Below are 20,261 nucleotides of genomic sequence, written 5' to 3' on the forward strand. Positions count from 1 at the left end.
CCTCCTGTGGTCATGAATGGTACTTCGGCTGGTTCTGTCCATGGACTTCCTCTGGTGGGTGTTTCTGAGTTTCCTTCCTCAGGTGACGAGGTTAATTCGTTAGCTGGCTGCTCTATTTAACTCCACTTAGATCTTTGCTCCATGCCACCTGTCAATGTTCCAGTATTGGTTTAGTTCACTCCTGGATCATTCTTGTGACCTGTCTTCCCAGCAGAAGCTAAGTTCCAGCTTGTATTTCTTTGGTTTGCTATTTTTCTGTCCAGCTCGCTATTTTTATTGTTGTCTTGCTTGCTGGAAGCTCTGGGACGCAGAGGGAGCGCCTCCGCACCGTGAGTCGGTGCGGAGGGTCTTTTTTGCACCCTCTGCGTGGTCTTTTTGTAGGTTTTTGTGCTGACCGCAAAGTAACCTTTCCTATCCTCGGTCTGTTCAGTAAGTCGGGCCTCACTTTGCTAAATCTATTTCATCTCTGTGTTTGTATTTTCATCTTTACTCACAGTCATTATATGTGGGGGGCTGCCTTTTCCTTTGGGGAATTTCTCTGAGGCAAGGTAGGCTTTATTTTTCTATCTTCAGGGCTAGCTAGTTCCTTAGGCTGTGCCGAGTTGCATAGGGAGCGTTAGGCGCAATCCACGGCTATTTCTAGTGTGTTTGATAGGATTAGGGATTGCGGTTAGCAGAGTTCCCACGTCCCAGAGCTCGTCCTTTATTATCAGAAACTATCAGGTCATTCCGTGTGCTCTTAACCACCAGGTCCATTATTGTCCTGACCACCAGGTCATAACAGTACAGGTGGCCCAAAGTACTAATGCATCTCAATAGAGGGATAAGAGAAGTTCTGAGACCATTTTTTCTTTGCAGTGTGTTTTGTCTCTCTCTTCCCCTTTACCTCTGGGTGGTTCAGGACACTGGTGTAAACATGGACATTCAAGGTCTGTCCTCTTGGATGGATAATCTCACTACAAGGGTACAAAACATTCAAGATTTTGTGGTTCAGAATCCGATGTCAGAGCCTAGGATTCCAATTCCTGATTTGTTTTTTGGTGATAGATCTAAGTTCTTGAATTTCAAAAATAATTGTAAATTGTTTCTTGCCTTGAAACCTCGCTCCTCAGGTGACCCTGTTCAACAAGTAAAGATCATTATTTCTTTGTTACGTGGTGACCCTCAAGACTGGGCATTTTCCCTTGCGCCGGGAGATCCGGCATTGCGTGATGTTGATGCGTTTTTCCTGGCGCTTGGATTGCTTTATGACGAACCTAATTCAGTGGATCAGGCAGAGAATATCTTGCTGGCTCTGTGTTAGGGTCAGGATGAAGCGGAGATATATTGTCAGAAGTTTAGAAAGTGGTCTGTGCTCAATCAGTGGAATGAATGTGCCCTGGCAGCAATCTTCAGAAAGGGTCTCTCTGAAGCCCTTCAGGATGTCATGGTGGGGTTTCCCATGCCTGCTGGTCTGAATGAGTCTATGTCCTTGGCCATTCAGATCGATCGACGCTTGCGTGAGCGTAAAGCTGTGCACCATTTGGCGGTACTATCTGAGCATGGGCCTGAGCCTATGCAATGTGATAGGACTTTGACCAGAGCTGAACGGCAAGAACACAGACGTCGGAATGGGCTATGTTTTCACTGTGGTGATTCCACTCATGCTATCTCCGATTGTCCTAAGCGCACTAAGCGGTTCGCTAGGTCTGCCACCATTGGTACAGTACAGTCTAAATTTCTATTGTCTGTTACTCTGATTTGCTCTTTGTCATCCTATTCTGTTATGGCATTTGTGGATTCAGGCGCTGCCCTGAATTTGATGGACTTGGAGTATGCTAGGCGCTGTGGTTTTTTCTTGGAGCCCTTGCAGTATCCTATTCCATTGAGAGGAATTGATGCTACGCCTTTGGCCAAGAATAAGCCTCAGTACTGGACCCAATTGACCATGTGCATGGCTCCTGCACATCAGGAGGATATCCGCTTTCTGGTGTTGCATAATCTGCATGATGTGGTCGTTTTGGGGTTGCCATGGCTACAGGTTCATAATCCAGTATTGGACTGGAAATCCATGTCTGTGTCCAGCTGGGGTTGCCAGGGGGTACATGGTGATGTTCCATTTTTGTCTATTTCGTCTTCCACTCCTTCTGAAGTTCCAGAGTTTTTGTCGGATTATCGGGATGTATTTGATGAGCCCAAAGCCAGTGCCCTACCTCCTCATAGGGATTGCGATTGTGCAATTAATTTGATTCCTAGTAGTAAGTTTCCTAAGGGCCGATTGTTCAATTTATCTGTGCCAGAACACGCCGCTATGCGGAGTTATATAAAGGAATCCTTGGAGAAAGGCCATATTCGCCCGTCGTCATCACCGTTAGGAGCAGGGTTCTTTTTTGTGGCCAAGAAGGATGGTTCTTTGAGACCTTGTATTGATTACCGCCTTCTTAATAAAATTACAGTCAAATTTCAGTATCCTTTGCCGTTGCTGTCTGATTTGTTTGCTTGTATTAAAGGGGCTAGTTGGTTCACCAAGATAGATCTTCGAGGGGCGTATAATCTTGTGCGTATTAAAGAAGGCGATGAATGGAAAACAGCATTTAATACGCCCGAGGGCCATTTTGAGTACCTGGTTATGCCATTCGGGCTTTCCAATGCTCCATCAGTATTTCAGTCCTTTATGCATGATATCTTCCGAGAGTACCTGGATAAATTCCTGATTGTGTATTTGGATGATATTTTGGTCTTTTCGGATGATTGGGAGTCTCATGTGAAGCAGGTCAGAATGGTGTTCCAGGTCCTTCGTGCGAATTCCTTGTTTGTGAAGGGGTCAAAGTGTCTCTTTGGAGTTCAGAAGGTTTCATTTTTGGGGTTCATTTTTTCCCCTTCTACTATCGAGATGGACCCTGTTAAAGTCCAGGCCATTTACGATTGGACTCAGCCGACATCTGTGAAGAGCCTGCAAAAGTTCCTGGGCTTTGCTAATTTTTATCGGCGCTTCATCGCTAATTTTTCTACTGTTGCTAAACCGTTGACTGATTTGACCAAGAAGGGTGCTGATGTGGTCAATTGGTCTTCTGCAGCTGTAGAGGCTTTTCAGGAGTTGAAGCGTCGTTTTTCTTCTGCCCCTGTGTTGTGCCAGCCAGATGTTTCGCTTCCGTTTCAGGTTGAGGTTGATGCTTCTGAGATTGGAGCAGGGGCTTTTTTGTCGCAAAAAAGTTCTGATGGCTCGGTGATGAAGCCATGTGCTTTCTTTTCTAGAAAGTTTTCGCCTGCTGAGTGTAACTATGATGTTGGTAATCGTGAGTTGTTGGCCATGAAGTGGGCATTCGAGGAGTGGCATCATTGGCTGGAAGGAGCCAAGCATCGCGTGGTGGTCTTGACAGATCACAAGAATTTGACTTATCTTTAGTCTGCCAAACGGTTGAATCCGAGACAGGCTCGATGGTCGTTATTTTTCTCCCGTTTTGATTTTGTGGTTTTGTACCTTCTGGGCTCTAAGAATGTGAAGGCTGATGCCCTGTCAAGGAGTTTTGTGCCTGACTCTCCGGGTGTTCCTGAGCCGGCGGTTATTCTCAAAGAGGGGGTAATTTTGTCTGCCATCTCCCCTGATTTGCGGCGGGTGCTGCAAAAATTTCAGGCTGATAGACCTGACCGTTGCCCAGCGGAGAAACTGTTTGTCCCTGATAGATGGACTAGTAGAGTTATCTCTGAGATTCATTGTTCAGTGTTGGCTGGGCATCCTGGAATCTTTGGTACCAGAGATTTGGTGGCTAGATCCTTCTGGTGGCCGTCTTTGTCACAGGATGTGCGTTCTTTTGTGCAGTCCTGTGGGACTTGTGCTCGGGCTAAGCCCTGCTGTTCTCGTGCCAGTGGGTTGCTTTTGCCCTTGCCGGTCCCGAAGAGGCCCTGGACGCATATTTCCATGGATTTTATTTCGGATCTCCCCGTCTCTCAAAAGATGTCGGTCATTTGGGTGGTTTGTGATCGCTTTTCTAAGATGGTCCATTTGGTACCTTTGTCTAAATTGCCTTCCTCCTCTGATTTGGTGTCATTATTTTTCCAGCATGTGGTTCGTTTACATGGTATCCCGGAGAACATCATTTCTGACAGAGGTTCCCAGTTTGTTTCGAGGTTTTGGCGATCCTTTTGTGCTAGGATGGGCATTGATTTGTCTTTCTCCTCGGCTTTCCATCCTCAGACAAATGGCCAAACCGAACGAACTAATCAAACTTTGGAAACATATCTGAGATGCTTTGTTTCTGCTGATCAGGATGATTGGGTGTCCTTTTTGCCGTTGGCTGAGTTCGCCCTTAATAATCGGGCCAGCTCGGCTACTTTGGTTTTGCCGTTTTTCTGCAATTCTGGTTTCCATCCTCGTTTCTCTTCAGGGCAGGTTGAGTCTTCGGACTGTCCTGGTGTAGATACTGTGGTGGATAGGTTGCAGCAGATTTGGACTCATGTGGCGGACAATTTGACATTGTCCCAGGAGAAGGCTCAACGTTTCGCTAACCGCCGGTGCTGTGTGGGTCCCCGACTTCGTGTTGAGGATTTGGTTTGGTTGTCGTCTCGTTATGTTCCTATGAAGGTTTCCTCTCCTAAGTTTAAGCCTCGTTTCATTGGTCCGTATAAGATTTCTGAGGTTATAAATCCTGTGTCATTTCGTTTGGCCCTTCCTGCTTCTTTTGCCATCCATAACGTGTTCCATAGGTCGTTATTGCGGAGATACGTGGCGCCTGTGGTTCCATCCGTTGATCCTCCTGCGCCGGTGTTGGTTGAGGGGGAGTTGGAGTATGTGGTGGAGAAGATTTTAGATTCTCGTGTTTCGAGACGGAAACTCCAGTACCTGGTCAAGTGGAAGGGTTATGGTCAGGAAGATAATTCCTGGGTTTTTGCCTCTGATGTTCATGCTGCCGATCTGGTTCGTGCCTTTCATTTGGCTCATCCTGGTCGGCCAGGGGGCTCTGGTGAGGGTTTGGTGACCCCTCCTCAAGGGGGGGGTACTGTTGTGAATTCTGTTGTCGGGCTCCCTCCTGTGGTCATGAATGGTACTTCGGCTGGTTCTGTCCATGGACTTCCTCTGGTGGGTGTTTCTGAGTTTCCTTCCACAGGTGACGAGGTTAATTCGTTAGCTGGCTGCTCTATTTAACTCCACTTAGATCTTTGCTCCATGCCACCTGTCAATGTTCCAGTATTGGTCTAGTTCACTCCTGGATCGTTCTTGTGACCTGTCTTCCCAGCAGAAGCTAAGTTCCAGCTTGTATTTCTTTGGTTTGCTATTTTTCTGTCCAGCTCGCTATTTTTATTGTTGTCTTGCTTGCTGGAAGCTCTGGGACGCAGAGGGAGCGCCTCCGCACCGTGAGTGGTGCGGAGGGTCTTTTTTGCGCCCTCTGCGTGGTCTTTTTGTAGGTTTTTGTGCTGACCGCAAAGTAACCTTTCCTATCCTCGGTCTGTTCAGTAAGTCGGGCCTCACTTTGCTAAATCTATTTCATCTCTGTGTTTGTATTTTCATCTTTACTCACAGTCATTATATGTGGGGGGCTGCCTTTTCCTTTGGGGAATTTCTCTGAGGCAAGGTAGGCTTTATTTTTCTATCTTCAGGGCTAGCTAGTTCCTTAGGCTGTGCCGAGTTGCATAGGGAGCGTTAGGCGCAATCCACGGCTATTTCTAGTGTGTTTGATAGGATTAGGGATTGCGGTCAGCAGAGTTCCCACATCCCAGAGCTCGTCCTTTATTATCAGAAACTATCAGGTCATTCCGTGTGCTCTTAACCACCAGGTCCATTATTGTCCTGACCACCAGGCCATAACACCTTACACAGGTGACGTGGTTTATCCTTTGGTTGGCTGCTCTATTTAACTCCTCTCAGATCGTTACTCCATGCCAGCTGTCAATGTTTTTGCACATCCCAGAGCTCGTCCTGTATTAGGTTTAACTATCAGGTCATTCCGGGTGCTCCTAACCACCAGGTCATAACACCGGGCCTCCCGGTGTCCGTCCGTCTTCTCCCTGGGCGCCGCCATCTTCCAAAATGGCGGGCGCATGCGCAGTGCGCCCGCCGAATCTGCCAGCCGACAGATTCGTTCCAGGCATATTTTGATCACTGTGATAACCTCACAGCGATCAAAATAAAAAAAAAGTAAATAACCCCCCCCCCTTTATCACCCCCATAGGTAGTAACAATAATAAAATAAAGAATTTTTTTTTCCCCCACTACAGTTAGAACTAGGGTTAGGGTTAGGGGTAGGGTTAGGGGTAGGGTTCGGGTTAGGGTTAGGGGTAGGGTTAGGGGTAGGGTTAGGGGTAGAGATAGGTTTAGGGGTAGGGTTTGGGGTAGGGGTAGGGTTAGGGGTAGGGTTAGGGGTAGGGTTAGGGGTAGGGTTGGGGTTAGGGGTAGGGTTAGTGTATTTTCAGCCATTTTAACCCTAAAAAACTTCCTAGAAAACACACAGACTCTGCAGAGAAAACTGCATAAAAAAACGCACTAAAAACCGCATCAAAAAACGCACCAAAAACGCACCAAAAAACGCACCTGCGTTTTCTGCCAAGAGCTGCGGTTTTCAGTGCAGAAAAAACAGCAGGGAAATCAGGAACATGTGAACATGGCCTAAGGGAATGTTCGTACGGTCAGTAAGCGCTGCGGGAAGGATGCTGCGTACATCATCAGCGTCCAACCCACAGCAGCCAGATGTTACATTATAGGGGATGGACATGCGGTGTATCTTACTAGACTGCAGCATGTCAATTTATCTTGCAGAGACGCTCAGCCTCCGCAAGATAAATGTCCCCGTAAAATGTATTGAGCGTGGTGATTCACCTGTGTTCAAAAGCCGGCAGCGCTTTGGCCGGAGCAGACATGTGCTGCATCCAAAGCGCTGCCGATACCTGAGCATGGGAACATACCCTAAAAAAAAATTGCGTGGGATCCCACGTAATTTTCTTAAAGGGAACCTGTCACCCCCAAAATAGATGGTGAGGTAAGCTCACCGTCATCAGGGGCTTATCTACAGCATTCTGTAATGTTGTAGATAAGCCTCCAATGTTACCTTAAAGAGAAGAAAAAGAGGTTAGATTATACTCACCCAGGGGTGGTCCCGCTGCAGTCCGGGTCCGATGGACGTCTCAGGTCCGGCTGGCGCCTCCTATCTTCATTCCATGACGTCCTCTTCTGGTCTTCACGCCGCGGCTCCGGCGCAGGCATACTTTGTTTGCCCTGTTGAGGGCAGAGCAAAGTACTGCAGTGTGCAGGTGCCAGGAAAGGTCAGAGAGGCCCAGCGCCTGCGCACTGCAGATGTTGGTTTATTATTTTATTTTTATTGCAGGAGATTGAGGGTGTTGGGAAATTAGGTGCTTGGTGAGTACGAATGTATTTTTTAACTGAACACAGTCGCTGGATGATGGGACTACTTCTGTCCCATCATCGGCTCATGTTGTCACTGTTATATGCGACACCAGACATAGCCGGACAGAAGTAGTAGTCCCATCAGACGATGCCTGGCTATCCACACCCATAGACACACACACAGAAACTAGAACACACCTGCACACACAGACACCCACACCCGCAGACACACAGACACCAGCACACACCCGCATACAGACACACACAGACATCCGCAGACAGACACAGACACCCGCACACACACACACACACAGACACACAGACAGGCCCACACACACCCACACACAGACACACACAGACACCAGCACACACCCGCACAGGCACACATAGACACCCGCACACACACAGACACCCGCACACACACAGACACCCGCAGAAAGACCAGCACATATTCTCTGCTCACACATCGTCTCCGCATACACACATGTTCTCTGCAATCACACACTAAATATGCAGAGCGAGTGTGGCCAGCATGAAGAGGGGGTGTGGCTGGCAAAAGAGGGGGGGCGTGATCGGCGCTGAGAGCTACATGGATGCATCAAGAGGGGGCGTGGCAGCTGATTCTCAGTGCAGTGCGGGAAAAATAAGATTCTGGCCAGGACAGCAGGACAGAGTCTCAAAATCGGGGCTGTCCCGCTGGATCCGGGACAGTTGGGAGGTATGCTGTAAGGCATTGTGTGGAAGCCTATACAGATGGACCTAATGTCATGGCTGTTGCAATCTTCAACAATGTGTAAAATGGCATCAGACATTTTTCTTTTTGTGTGACCTTGCCAATTGAATCACAAATTGCTGAAATTCATGGGAACCTTTGATTTTCAGGAAATTCACCTCGAAGTCAATTTGCAGCCAATTTGATCCTCTCATCTCTACTATCTATCCATCTTGGATGTATATATAGGCAATGACTGTGAAAAAAAGGTTCCTGAGTCTTGCACATGTTTGCATGATCACAGTACTGCTCTGTAATGGATATCTATCTAAAGTTCATGGTGGGATAATTGGATTTGACACTCCAGCACACAGCAAATATCCTAAATAGTAATCAGACTGGGTTGTTTCTCATCATTTATAGATGAACGTTAGAATAAATATTTGTAAAGCATTGTGTGGGCACTATGTATTGATGTATTGTAACTTTGTAGTTTGACTAGAACTAATATAAGGTATTATCCTTTTTGCAGAGTCAAATGATGATGTTGTTCTGGAAAATGCTGCTTCTTTGCAGCTTTGCCATTCTGTCTCATAATGCTGTATTTGCAAGACCTGCAGCTAAAAAAAAGTTTGCTGATGATTTGTCACATGCCAGGAGTCCAGGTAAGGAAATGTTATACTATTAATGTGTGGCTGGCCATAATCTCTTCCGATTATACCACAGGACCTTCAGAACTATTAAAGTCAAACCCACTGCAATTAATTTGATTTTCAGAAGGGGTTGTTATGGTGGAAATTTGTCACCAGGTTTTTGCTACCTAATCAAAGAGCTGCATAATGTAGACACAGAGACCCTGATGCCAGTGATGTATCATGTAGTGGGCTGCTTAGTGTAGTTTTGATAAAATTACTGTTTTAACAGCAGGAGATTATCACTTGAGGAATAGTAAACCTGCTGTCATGTAGTTCTCCATATACATGAGGTCTGTACAACCATGACCTCTGCCACTTACTTTCTGCAAGATGCCAAGCATTGGTGTGTGTGGGTTAAGAGCTCAGCATTCAGAGAGTAGTCTCCAGTAAAGATGAGTGAATATTCCAATGTTCGGTTCAGATTATGGATCGCCGATTTTGCAATATTCGCAAAATTATTCGTCGAATATTCGCTGAACATAGCCAAACGCCATAGGAGTCATTGGGAGGCAAAAACAAACGCATACACAACACCTTCAAACGGGACCAAAAGCTGCCAAAACACATCACATTAGAGACAGACACCAGGAAAGTGGCCTCAATTGACCCACAGTGCAAATTTTAGAATGGAACGGCAGCAATCAGCCATGCATGAAGTATCAGGGTCTGGGCCAGCACTTACAGCTTTGAATTGAACTTTAAATTAAGATGAGGTGGGTGAAGCATTGGTGTAGGTCTGCTGTGCTGGGAGCTGTGATACCACATGCAACAGCTCAACCTGCTTTTATGCTCAGCTACAGTCAGGTCACACGAATATCAGTTTCGTAGACTACTACAGTCATAAAAATGTAAGGATAGTAACACGGGTAATTGACTCATAGCGAGTAGAGGCCTGAGTCTCTGAGGCCTACTGCTACAGGCAACACACATGAAGGAGACCCAACCAGGAGTCCACACATTTCCAAAAATTTGTGACAGACACCACCAAAGTGGCAATTTCACAGGAGTAGAAATACCGACACCTCTTCCACTACAGCCAACCCTGGAGATGGAGACCCAATCAGGAGTCTTCAAACTTAAAATAATTAGTGACAGACACCACCAAAGTGGCATAAATTTCACCAGAATAGAAATAGTATGAGGAGCGACAGAAGATCAAAATGTAAAAAGGTCCAAACACTCCTTGATGGTATTGATATTGAGTTCTAGATACTTCTGCACCTTCCTCTTCAGTTGTTCACCACGTGTCAGACTTGGACTCTGTTGTGCTGGTGCACGAGCTAGACTAAAAAATGTGTCAAAGAACTAACAGAAATTGCTTCTGCCAATAACACTGCTGCTGCTAATGTTTTGGCGTTGACGAATTGACATGCCAGAGGTGCAATGCATATTCTATGCCTCACTACTGTCTTGGGGAAAACCTCTCTTAAGGTTGTGTAAAAGCGTGTTTTGATACTCCACCATTCGTGGGTCCCTTCTAGGGCGGGAAGCATCTAGCACTATTTCGAATCACTATTTCGAATCATAACTATACAGGGATCATGTTGAGGATAGTGCAGCAAGAAGGAACTCATATGCCGGGCTCTGCCTTGAGGTCCAAGCCCATGCTGTGTTGGTGGCTGGGTTAAACTGAGGCTATTTTCCTCTGGCCCCTACCGCCAACCAAGAACAACAGAGAGGGGATGATTATCCTATTTATCTCCTGACAGTTGCTTGCCCATCATCTCTTCCTCCTCCATTTATTCCTTGGCTCTTGAACCTTCACTAACAGTTTGTCTGGTATAATTAACCCCCCTCGATCCTCAATCATGGTAATCCACCCTCCCTTAGCACCCACCTTGGTGACGACAGAGACATTGTTATCCTTTCTGCATCGTCCTCTGGAACCACCACCTCCTCCCGCAGGCTATTCAAAGTCTGCTCCAGCATGTAGATGACTGGGATAGTGGTGCTGATGATGGCATCATCAGCACTAACCATCTTATTAGCCATTTTGAAACTGTGCAAAAAGGAGCAGAGGTCCATAATCTGTGCCCACTCTGTAAACAGGATTATGGCCCACGTCCGTACTGCATTGGCCCAGGCTATATGACATAACATACTGCGTCAGGGCTTATTGTTGCTGCCACACTCACTGCAACATGTGCAGAGTAAAATTCTACCTTGTCAGCACATCGAATATCAACCTGTTAACTGGCATGGACAAAGACCTCTGTATCAATGCAAGTAGATGACCTGAGAGGTGCGAATGGTGGAAGTGAGAACACAGCTTCTGTGCATCCTGCATCAGATCACCCAGGTCAGGATAGCGGAGCACCCACCAGGGCCTAGGGGTACTCGGTACCGAGTTCAGTCATCATTAAAGGGATAGTCACGGTGGCAGTGACCCGGTCCGTGGCCCTGGGCGTACAATAAAGGGGGTTGAAGTAAATAGGAAATAAAGTTTATAAGGTTTCTTTGTGACACCACCTGTGATATTCTGTCAGGGATGACCAACGCTGCTTAAAGGGGTCCACTGGGGTGATGTTATGGCAGCAGGGATGGTATGGCTTTCCCCGGGTGAAGCTGGGTTCCCAGGGCTCCTGATGTAATAGATAAAGATGGTATAGTGCCAGAAAGAATCAGAGGACACAAGGTTGCAGTCTCTTTACTTTTTTACTGATGCAAGGCAGCCACAGTCCAGGGTACGGATCACAGGGATGGTGTGGTCCGGCCAGCCTGGAAGCAATTCTGAGATCCCCTTAGCCAGGTGGGGTTGGAAGCCTTCCTTTCAGCACTGTGTTGTGGTTCCTTGCTGCCTTAGGTCTCACACAAGGTCCTCACTTTCTCTCTGTCCTTCTTGTTGGTAGGACACTACCCGCAAGGCAGGTAACTCGAGCCTTTTTACAGGGGTCTCTCAGGATGACTCCAAGCGCTATGGGTTATTGTGCCGTTGGGTGTTAATGGTGGACAGGCGACCTGCAGTCTGCCGGTTTCTGCCGTGGGGCATAGTTACCCCCACAACCTCGGTCTTCCGGCTACCTGTATTCTGCCCTTCAGCGTGGAGGAAGCTTAGTCGCAGCTTACCTCCTGCTCTTTACTTTGCCTTTGCTCCTTCCTCCTTCACACTCTCTGCAAACTATTTTGTTCCTCTCTTTCCTTTCCAGGAGCTGCAGATCTGCTCATCTGCATGGCCCCAGCTCTCTTCCCGAACTCTCTCTCTGTTTCCTCTCACTTCTCTCTCCTCTCAGACTACTCTCTAACTCTTCCTCCAGCCAGAATATATATAGGGGAGCCACCCACAAGCTGGATCAGAGCTCCCCCTTCTGGCCTGGAGTCAGAACGTGTTGCATGTATGTGTTACCTGTTAAAGGGTTATTTTCCTCACTTCCAAGCATGGCATCACCCTCCCCGAGAGGAAAGCAATGCCACTGTAACAACCGTTTACCTGGCGTGTTACACTCCCCTCCTCCCAATTAAATCCAGTACTCCCGGACTGGGAAAACAAAAACAACAATAACAGTATAAAGACATACAAATTTTTTTTAAATGCATTATTACAATATAGCAAGAAAAACGACTTTGCTTTCCTTTATGGGAGGTTGTTTCTTGAACGTTACATGTAACTATATATATATATATATATATATATATATATATATATATAGTCGTAAATCCAGATACAGCTGACCGCACCACCAGGACGTCAGAGCCGACACACCGGACCCAGCAAGCGTTGATATCAGCCGAACAGCAAGACCTCAGGTGCTCTCACCAAGAAGGTATAACAAAGCAATAATCCAGATAGGAGAAAAAGCGGCAGCACTCACCAGTCTTGACAGCAAGTAATCCTTTATTGACACATACTCTTCACGGCTCAGGGGTGCATAGTTACAGATGAGTGTACAGGTAAAACGACGGCCGTTTTGCGCTACTCGAGCGCTTCAACAGGTCAACAGGCCAGACCTGTTGAAGCGCTGGAGTAGCGCGAAACGGCCGTCGTTTTACCTGTACACTCATCTGTAAATATGCACCCCCGAGCCGTGAAGAGTATGTGTCAATAAAGGATTACCTGCTGTCAAGACTGGTGAGTGCTGCCGCTTTTTCTCCTATCTGGATTATATATATATATACAGTATATATATATATATATACAGTGCAAAACATTAGCTTTACTAAAAATGTAGAACTCTCTATGATACTAAAAATTACTTATGCATATATTAACTGTCTGACATATGAAATACGATTCAATTCAATTCCCTTACGGGTAAACTTTTCTAGCAATATTATAGACTAACACTTTCTTAAATAGAGTGCAACAAAGTCAACATTTTCTAAACTGAGGTAATGAATCATCTAAAGGTGCAAACATTCAAGTACTTCACATTATATCAATAACAGTTTAATTTAGCAAATTGTGAGATCTTTCTCACCAACAACAGCAATGATGCGGAGGACCCGTTCTAAACCCCCAACGTAGGTGTAAGTGGTCTCCTTTCTTGACCGCTTCTTCGGCAATGCCAAATGGTTTTTCTTCTTGGTCCCTTTAAGACAAACAACTTTTTAGTGCAAACAACAATAAACAGTTTCTTCTTTGGTTTCATGTAAAACCAGTAGAACGCACTTTAATAAGTGCCAACTATATACACCAAAAGTTTGATCATGCCTAGTTCATAATTCCGCAGTTCTTTAAACTTGAACAACAGGAACATAACCCAACTCTTTACAGTCATACTTCCATTACTCTCTTAATCTGATTGCTTCCACGGTAGCACCTGGACGATATTCTCTCTCATCCTTATTTCCAGTCTTATTCCTGAGATAATGAAAATCTGATCCTTTCCTACTATAAGGGTCTGAGAGCCCCTGCACTGTTTCCACATCTGTTTGTGTAGCCCGCGAACACACTACATGCTGCGTTTTTGCTGTTAGAGGCACTGGCTTTACTCCTGAAGATAATGGGTCTGCACTATTTGCAAGGTGACTTAGGTCTTGCTGTCTTTGGTGCTGATAATTTGTCAGGACTGGCAGCTGTCAGTTTGCATTTTCTAGCGTTCAGGGCGTACCAGCGTTTTTCACCCCAATGACGGGTGTATGTCACATGATCCCCTGGGTGCAGATCTCGGTCAGGGTGCCCCTCCAGGAAGTGTGACTCTACGTCCCTTTAGGTGACAAATACCTCTGCCAACAGTCCAGGCTCTTTAAGGAATCCACAACCCTTTTTAAGGTGGAAGGCCACTATAAAGCCCTGTCTCCATGGTCTGATCGTTTGGCCTTATGGGCCTGAGCTTTGGCCCTCAGATTGCACTCCTCAATGGCCCTACGCCAGGCATCATGCTACCACTTTAACTCTTAGCGCTGACCATACTCCTTCCAGCTGAGGACTTCAATATGGGACCCCTCTGGTTGGGCCTCCCCAGAGAACCCAATTAGGTCTGCCCCGGGTTGTCCCACTGAAATACAACTCCCTTTGCGCTCACCTCCAGTGATGTGCCTGTGGGTTTCAATGGAGCTCTCATGTGCCCCTCTACACCGGATGCCTGGTCCCAGGCAACGTTGTAATGAACCCAACCAGGTCAGGGGGGCTGAGGGTGCTGGGAGCGGGCCTAGCAGTGTCTCTTCAGTCTGCAGAGCGGTACTTTCGGTCACCACGGTAAGGTCAGTCTCTGGAGCAGGGTCAGTTGCTGGGGCAGGGTCGGTCTCCATACCTGCTTCAAATGTGATTCCTCCGATGCCGGTCTGCTCCGCTGCTGAGGTTGTGGACGCTGATCGCAGGACAGGCCGCAGCTCCTCCAATGTGGTCTTTCTGCTCAGGACCGCCTTCCTTCTCCCCACTGCAGTCAGTTCCGTGCTTAGGAGCTGGCAACTCAGCTCCTCCATTTGAACTCCCAGGAGCTCTGGGTCCACAGGCGTCAGTTGTCCCGGGTCCTCCTCCCATCATCCGGGACAGTCCTCCACTGCTTTTCCACCCTCCGGGTGGCCACCGCTCTCCATCACTTTCTCCAGGTCCGCTGCTGCACACACGTGTTGCTCCTGCTCTGTTCTCCGGGGTCAGGGCATCTTCCTCTCTCTGTTCCCACCATAGCAGATCAGGAGGTGGACCTCTCTCGCTGATGGACATGTCCTCGTTGTATAATAGCACTTGAAGGGGGCGTTCATGGCTTTCGCGCCTCATGCCAGACTCCGTCCACGATGGCATGCCTTTCTTCTCCTGCGCTCCTCGTGGTGCTTTAATGGCGGCAGTTTTGCTGGCAATTAGCAGTTCAATAGTTTCTCAATAAAGCTCAGTCTCTTAGGCGCACAAGACCCACTTCAATGGGTCGATCCATCCTGTTTGTGACAGCAAAATGGAGCACCTGAAAGGACCTAGGGGTACTTGGTACCGGGTCCGGTTGTCATTAAAGGGGTGGTCACGGTGGCAGTGACCCGGTCCGTGGCCCTGGGCGTACAATAAAGGGGGTTGAAGTAAATAGGAAATAAAGTTTATAAGGTTTCTTCATGACGCCACCTGTGGTTTTCGGTCAGGGATGACCAACGCTGCTTAAAGGGGTCCACTGGGGTGATGTTATGGCAGCAGGGATGGTATGGCTTCCCACAGGTGAAGCTGGGTCCCCAGGGCTCCCAGTGTAATAAAGATGGCATAGTGCCATAAAGAATCAGGACACAAGGTTGCAGTCTCTTTACCTTTTTACTGATGCAAGGCAGCCACAGTCCAGGGTACGGATCACAGGGATGGTGCGGTCCGGCTCAGTCGCAGCTTCTCTCCAGTACTTTACTGCGCCTTTGCTCCTTCCTCCTTCACACTCTCTGCAAACTGTTCCGTTCCTCTCTTTCCTTTCCAGGAGCTGCAGATCTGCTCATCTGCATGGCCCAGCTCTCTTCCTGAACTCTCTGTCTGCTTCCTCTCTCTTCACTCTCCTCTCACAGACTACTCTCTCTTCCTCCAGCCAGATTATATATAGGGGAACCACCCACAAACTGGATCAGAGCTCCCCCTTCTGGTCTGGGGTCAGAACATGTTGCATGTATGTGTTACCTGTTAAAGGGATCTTTTCCTCGCTTCCAAGCATGGCATTACCCTCCCCGAGAGGAAATCAATGCCACTGTAACAACCGTTTACCTGGGGTGTTACAATAGTGGCGGAGAAATCGCTTTACCACCAGGTTGAGGATGTGAGCCATGCAAGGCACGTGTGTGAGATTGCCTCACCGTATGGCTGCTACCAGATTCATACCATTATCGGACACAGTCTTCCCTGGATCCAAGTTCAGCGGAGACAGCCATTGCTCAAACTTGGTCTGAAAAGTTGTCCACAACTCTTCAGCTGTATGACTGCGCAATCCGATCTTTCAATTTTGACACTGCCTTATTGCAGTGAGCCCTGGCTGCGCTGTATGGAGGTGGTGGGGATTCGCTCTGCACTGTTGGAACTCGTGTTTCATTAAGGCGGAGGATGAGGGCGCAAGTGGAGGCCCTAGAGGAGGAGGCAGAAGCATTGGAGGAAGTGTGAAGTATAGACATTTGTCCTGTAAGCCTTGGTGATTCCAAGACTCGTGGAGCAGCCCCTTCCCCGTCTGCCCCCACAATGTCATGGGTGTGTCAGAGGCTGCAGACAGTCACACTGCATTTAGCTGCAGAAGGTCTCAGCAGTTGGCTTTGCAGACTACTTCCTAGTCCTTCTGACTTTAAGACCCAGTGGCAACCTCCTTTGGCTCTAGTATAAACACCTGGACCTGGGTGTTTATAACTCCCAGCTTGCTGCTGGAAGTTGCCGGTGATATTTCCATTTCCCTGTTAAGGCTTGGAGCTGTAGCAGTCGTCTGTCTTGCTCTTTGTTGTTTGGAGGACATCTGTGTTTCTCTCTGAGTCTACTCAAGCTAAGTATCCCCATTGTTGTGTATCCCATCTGTCTTTAGTGGTAGTGGGGATTGACTAGTGTTTTTCTGTCCTTCCGTATGCAGGGCTTATCACCAGGGTCAGGCATGGGTTAGGTATCCTGCTCGGTGATAGATGCAGAACCTATATAGGAACACTTAGGACAAACAGGGTGACGTTAGATCTGCCTAGGGGTCTTCACTCCCCCCTTCCCTAGTGTTGGGTTCCCTTCCCCTTATCCCTTTGTGTTGCACTTAGTCTTTCCGACATGCCCTTGGCCATGCTTACTCGTCCAAGCGTCTGTGGTGAAATGCACCCTGGCAGACATAGATTTAGTCATAGAATAATAATAATAATAATCTTTATTTATATAGCGCCAACATATTCCGCAGTGCTTTACAGTTTAACAGTTTCAAACACAACAGTCATAAGTAACAACGTTAACAATACGATAATTAAAGCACAATAAGATGACCCTGCTCGTGAGAGCTTACAATCTACCATGAGGTGGGGAAGATACAAAGTACAGGTGTGTATTTACAATGATGTATTTACAATGAAGGTCCAGCCATCTTCAGGGGGTGGGGGATGGATGGGCTACACACACAAGCATAAAATGACTTTGATTAGTGAACGTGGTAGGCCGCTCTGAACAAATGTGTTTTGAGCGAGCGCCTAAAACTATGCAAATTGTGGATGCAATGGGTGATGTTGTCTGCGAGATACTGGTGTAGCGCAGGTACAGTTTTTTTTAGAGATGTAATGGTGACTGGGCAACTGGTACTGGGGGACTGCGATGGCCATCAGCTTTCGAAAACTGTCTTTATCTACCAGGCGGAAAAGCAGAATTTCCGTGGTCCACAGATTGGAGATGGTGGAGTCTAACCTCTTAGCTTTGTCATGTGTAGAAGGAAACAATCTTTACGTGACCACAACTTTGGGACCGAGGGCTGGCTGCAGTGCTGAGAGAGGGTGGAGTACGGTGAATCGGAAAAACCGCTGAACCGTGAAGGAGGTACAGGCAGAGATGTTATGGTGGATTGAGAAAGTTGTGGTGTGCTTGTTCTCTGAGATCAGCTAAAAACAGCAGGCATGTATGCTTCTGTTACAGCTGATGGGCTCTCAGTCAAAAACTATGTAGAGCAAAAAAAAAGTCCTCCAACATAGGTTGCAAAGCAAGTAAATAATTTTATTAAATCACATAATTATAAAATGAATAAAAAATGATTGGAGATGAAAGTGAACCATACAGAAATTGGAAAAAGCAAACACTGGACAGAAAATATTTTTTACTTGTGTCTGGGAATTTCAATATAAAGCATATCACATCCTAAAAAAGTTTTCTGCAGCCTATAATGCAAATTCAGTTGCTCAGTAAGGTAATTAGTGAAAATCTTTTCAATAAATAAAGTGCATAGTGCAAGTCATTGTAATATACAAAAGGATGCAAGATGAATAAATAGATAAGACCAGACACACCTGGGATTTTGTCTCTGATGTCCCCTAGTTAAATGGAAAATGGCAGTAAGAAAATAGAATATAAAATTATATATAGAGTACACACCTCCTAGGGGTGCACCCCTTTTGAGGAAGAAAGACATTGAAACGCGCGTCAAGGAGTACACTGGACTTTACTCAACTATGGGTGTTTATGACTGTACCTGGCTCTTATATGCTTATTTTTATGCTGCACTATTTGGTTACCTTGAGCTATGGTGTGCACTATTTATCTCTGATCTCCCCTATCATATGGTGATCTGCATAATCCATTTAAGACCCTGTTCAAATGCCATGGTGGGATGTAGGCTCTAAATGTGGGTCTTATTCTGCCTGTGGCCTTAATGAATTGTTCAATCCATGGATGCCCTGCTAGTGGATAGTTGATAAAAACACTCAGAGCCGAGATATGCACTTTTCAGAGTTCTGGGTCTTAAGGTACCGTCACACTCAGCAACTTTCCAACGATCACGACCAGCGATACGACCTGGCCGTAATCGTTGGAAAGTCGTTGTGTGGTCGCTGGAGAGCTGTCACACAGACAGCTCTTCAGCGACCAACGATGCCGAAGTCCCCGGGTAACCAGGGTAAACATCGGGTTACTAAGCGCAGGGCCGCGCTTAGTAACCGGATGTTTACCCTGGTTACCATTGTCAGGGTATGTGCACACGTCAGGTTTTTTTCCTGACAAAATCCTGAGAATTCTGCCAGAAATCCGCATCTTTTTTCGCGCGGATTTCTCGCGGAATTTGCGCGTTTTTTGCGCGTTTTTTGCGCGGATTTTTTGCGGTTTTTTTTTTTTTTTAAGGAATGTCCTTTTTGATATGGAATCCTCAAAAAATCCGCAAAAAGAATGAGCATGTCTGTTCTTTTTGCAGAATGCGTTTTTTTTGCGGAAAAAAACGCTAACATATGCACAAAAAATGCGGAATGCATTCTAAAAGATAGGATGCATAATGTTAGCGTTTTTTTACCGGATTTATAGCGTTTTTATTGCGAAATTCCGCAAAAAACGCTAAAAATCCGGACGTGTGCACATACCCTAAATGTAGAAAAAAAAACCACTACATACTTACATTCCGGTGTCTGTCACGTCCTTCGCCGTCAGCTTCCCGCACTGACTGTGAGCGCCGGCCGTAAAGCAGAGCACAGCGGTGACATCGGCGCTCACAGTCAGTGCGGGAAGCTGACGGCGAGGGACGTGACAGACACCGGAATGTAAGTATGTAGTGTTTTTTTTTTTTTTTACATTTACAATGGTAACCAGGGTAAACATCGGGTTACTAAGCGTGGCCCTGCGCTTAGTAGCCCGATAGTTACCCTGGTTACCAGTGAACACATCGCTGGATTGGCGTCACACATGCTGATCCAGCGATGTCAGCGGGTGATCCAGCGACGAAATAAAGTTCTGGACTTTCAGCGACGACCAGCGATGTCACAGCAGGATCCTGATCGCTGCTGCGTGTCAAACACAACGATATCGCTATCCAGGACGCTGCAACGTCACGGATCGCTATCGTTATCATTGTAATGTTGTTCAGTGTGACGGTACCTTTAGTAAAATTTTGGGAATATCAGGCCTAAATAATTCTATTGTTGCCTAAGGATATTGTGCACAAAATTTCCTCTATATTTTCATATATATAGCCAATGTTATCGGTTTCCTGCTTTTTTTGTATCATTGTTATGACCGAGTCCAAGAGAGACCTTTAGACCTCAAGATCTGCCGCTCAGGATCCAGGCAGACTACTGTAGGAGCTTCACATTGGGATGGTGTATTGGCCCCTGAAACAGTAGATTGTGCCTCTCTGGAATGATGATGAGATCTTCTATGGCCATCCATCTCGGTAAGCAAAGCCAGTTCCTTCTGGGCCAAAATGGTAATATGATCACTTTGACTTAATCCTCCTGTATCTTCAACATTGCTGGGATTAGAGGAAATGGAGGAAAGGCATACGACAGGTCCATATTTCATTTTTGAGATAAGGCTTCTTCTACTCCTGTCGGCCTGTCTTCCTGATTGAGGGAAAAGAATTGCTTTTGAATTTTTTCGTGTAGCGAACAGGTCCTCCTGGGGGGCACCCAATCAGAGTACAATATGTTGGAATTCTTCCCAGTTCAGTTCCCATTGTGACTGTTGTACTGTTTTTCTGCTGAGAAAGTCTTCTACAACATTCTGAGACTC

At 46.7% G+C, this 20,261-nt stretch overlaps 1 protein-coding gene across 1 annotated transcript in view; it reads left to right on the forward strand.

The window, feature by feature from the left end:
* Positions 1–20,261, forward strand: part of LOC138667898 (collagen alpha-2(I) chain-like) — a 107,076-nt gene that overhangs the window by 30,245 nt on the left and 56,570 nt on the right. The window contains exon 2 of the mRNA XM_069755971.1: positions 8,560–8,692. Coding sequence (XP_069612072.1) covers positions 8,566–8,692 — 127 coding nt within the window. The 5' untranslated portion in view covers positions 8,560–8,565. The remainder of the gene's footprint in view (positions 1–8,559; positions 8,693–20,261) is intronic.

Source organism: Ranitomeya imitator, chromosome 2, assembly GCF_032444005.1.
Source record: "Ranitomeya imitator isolate aRanImi1 chromosome 2, aRanImi1.pri, whole genome shotgun sequence".
Lineage (NCBI taxonomy): Eukaryota > Metazoa > Chordata > Amphibia > Anura > Dendrobatidae > Ranitomeya > Ranitomeya imitator.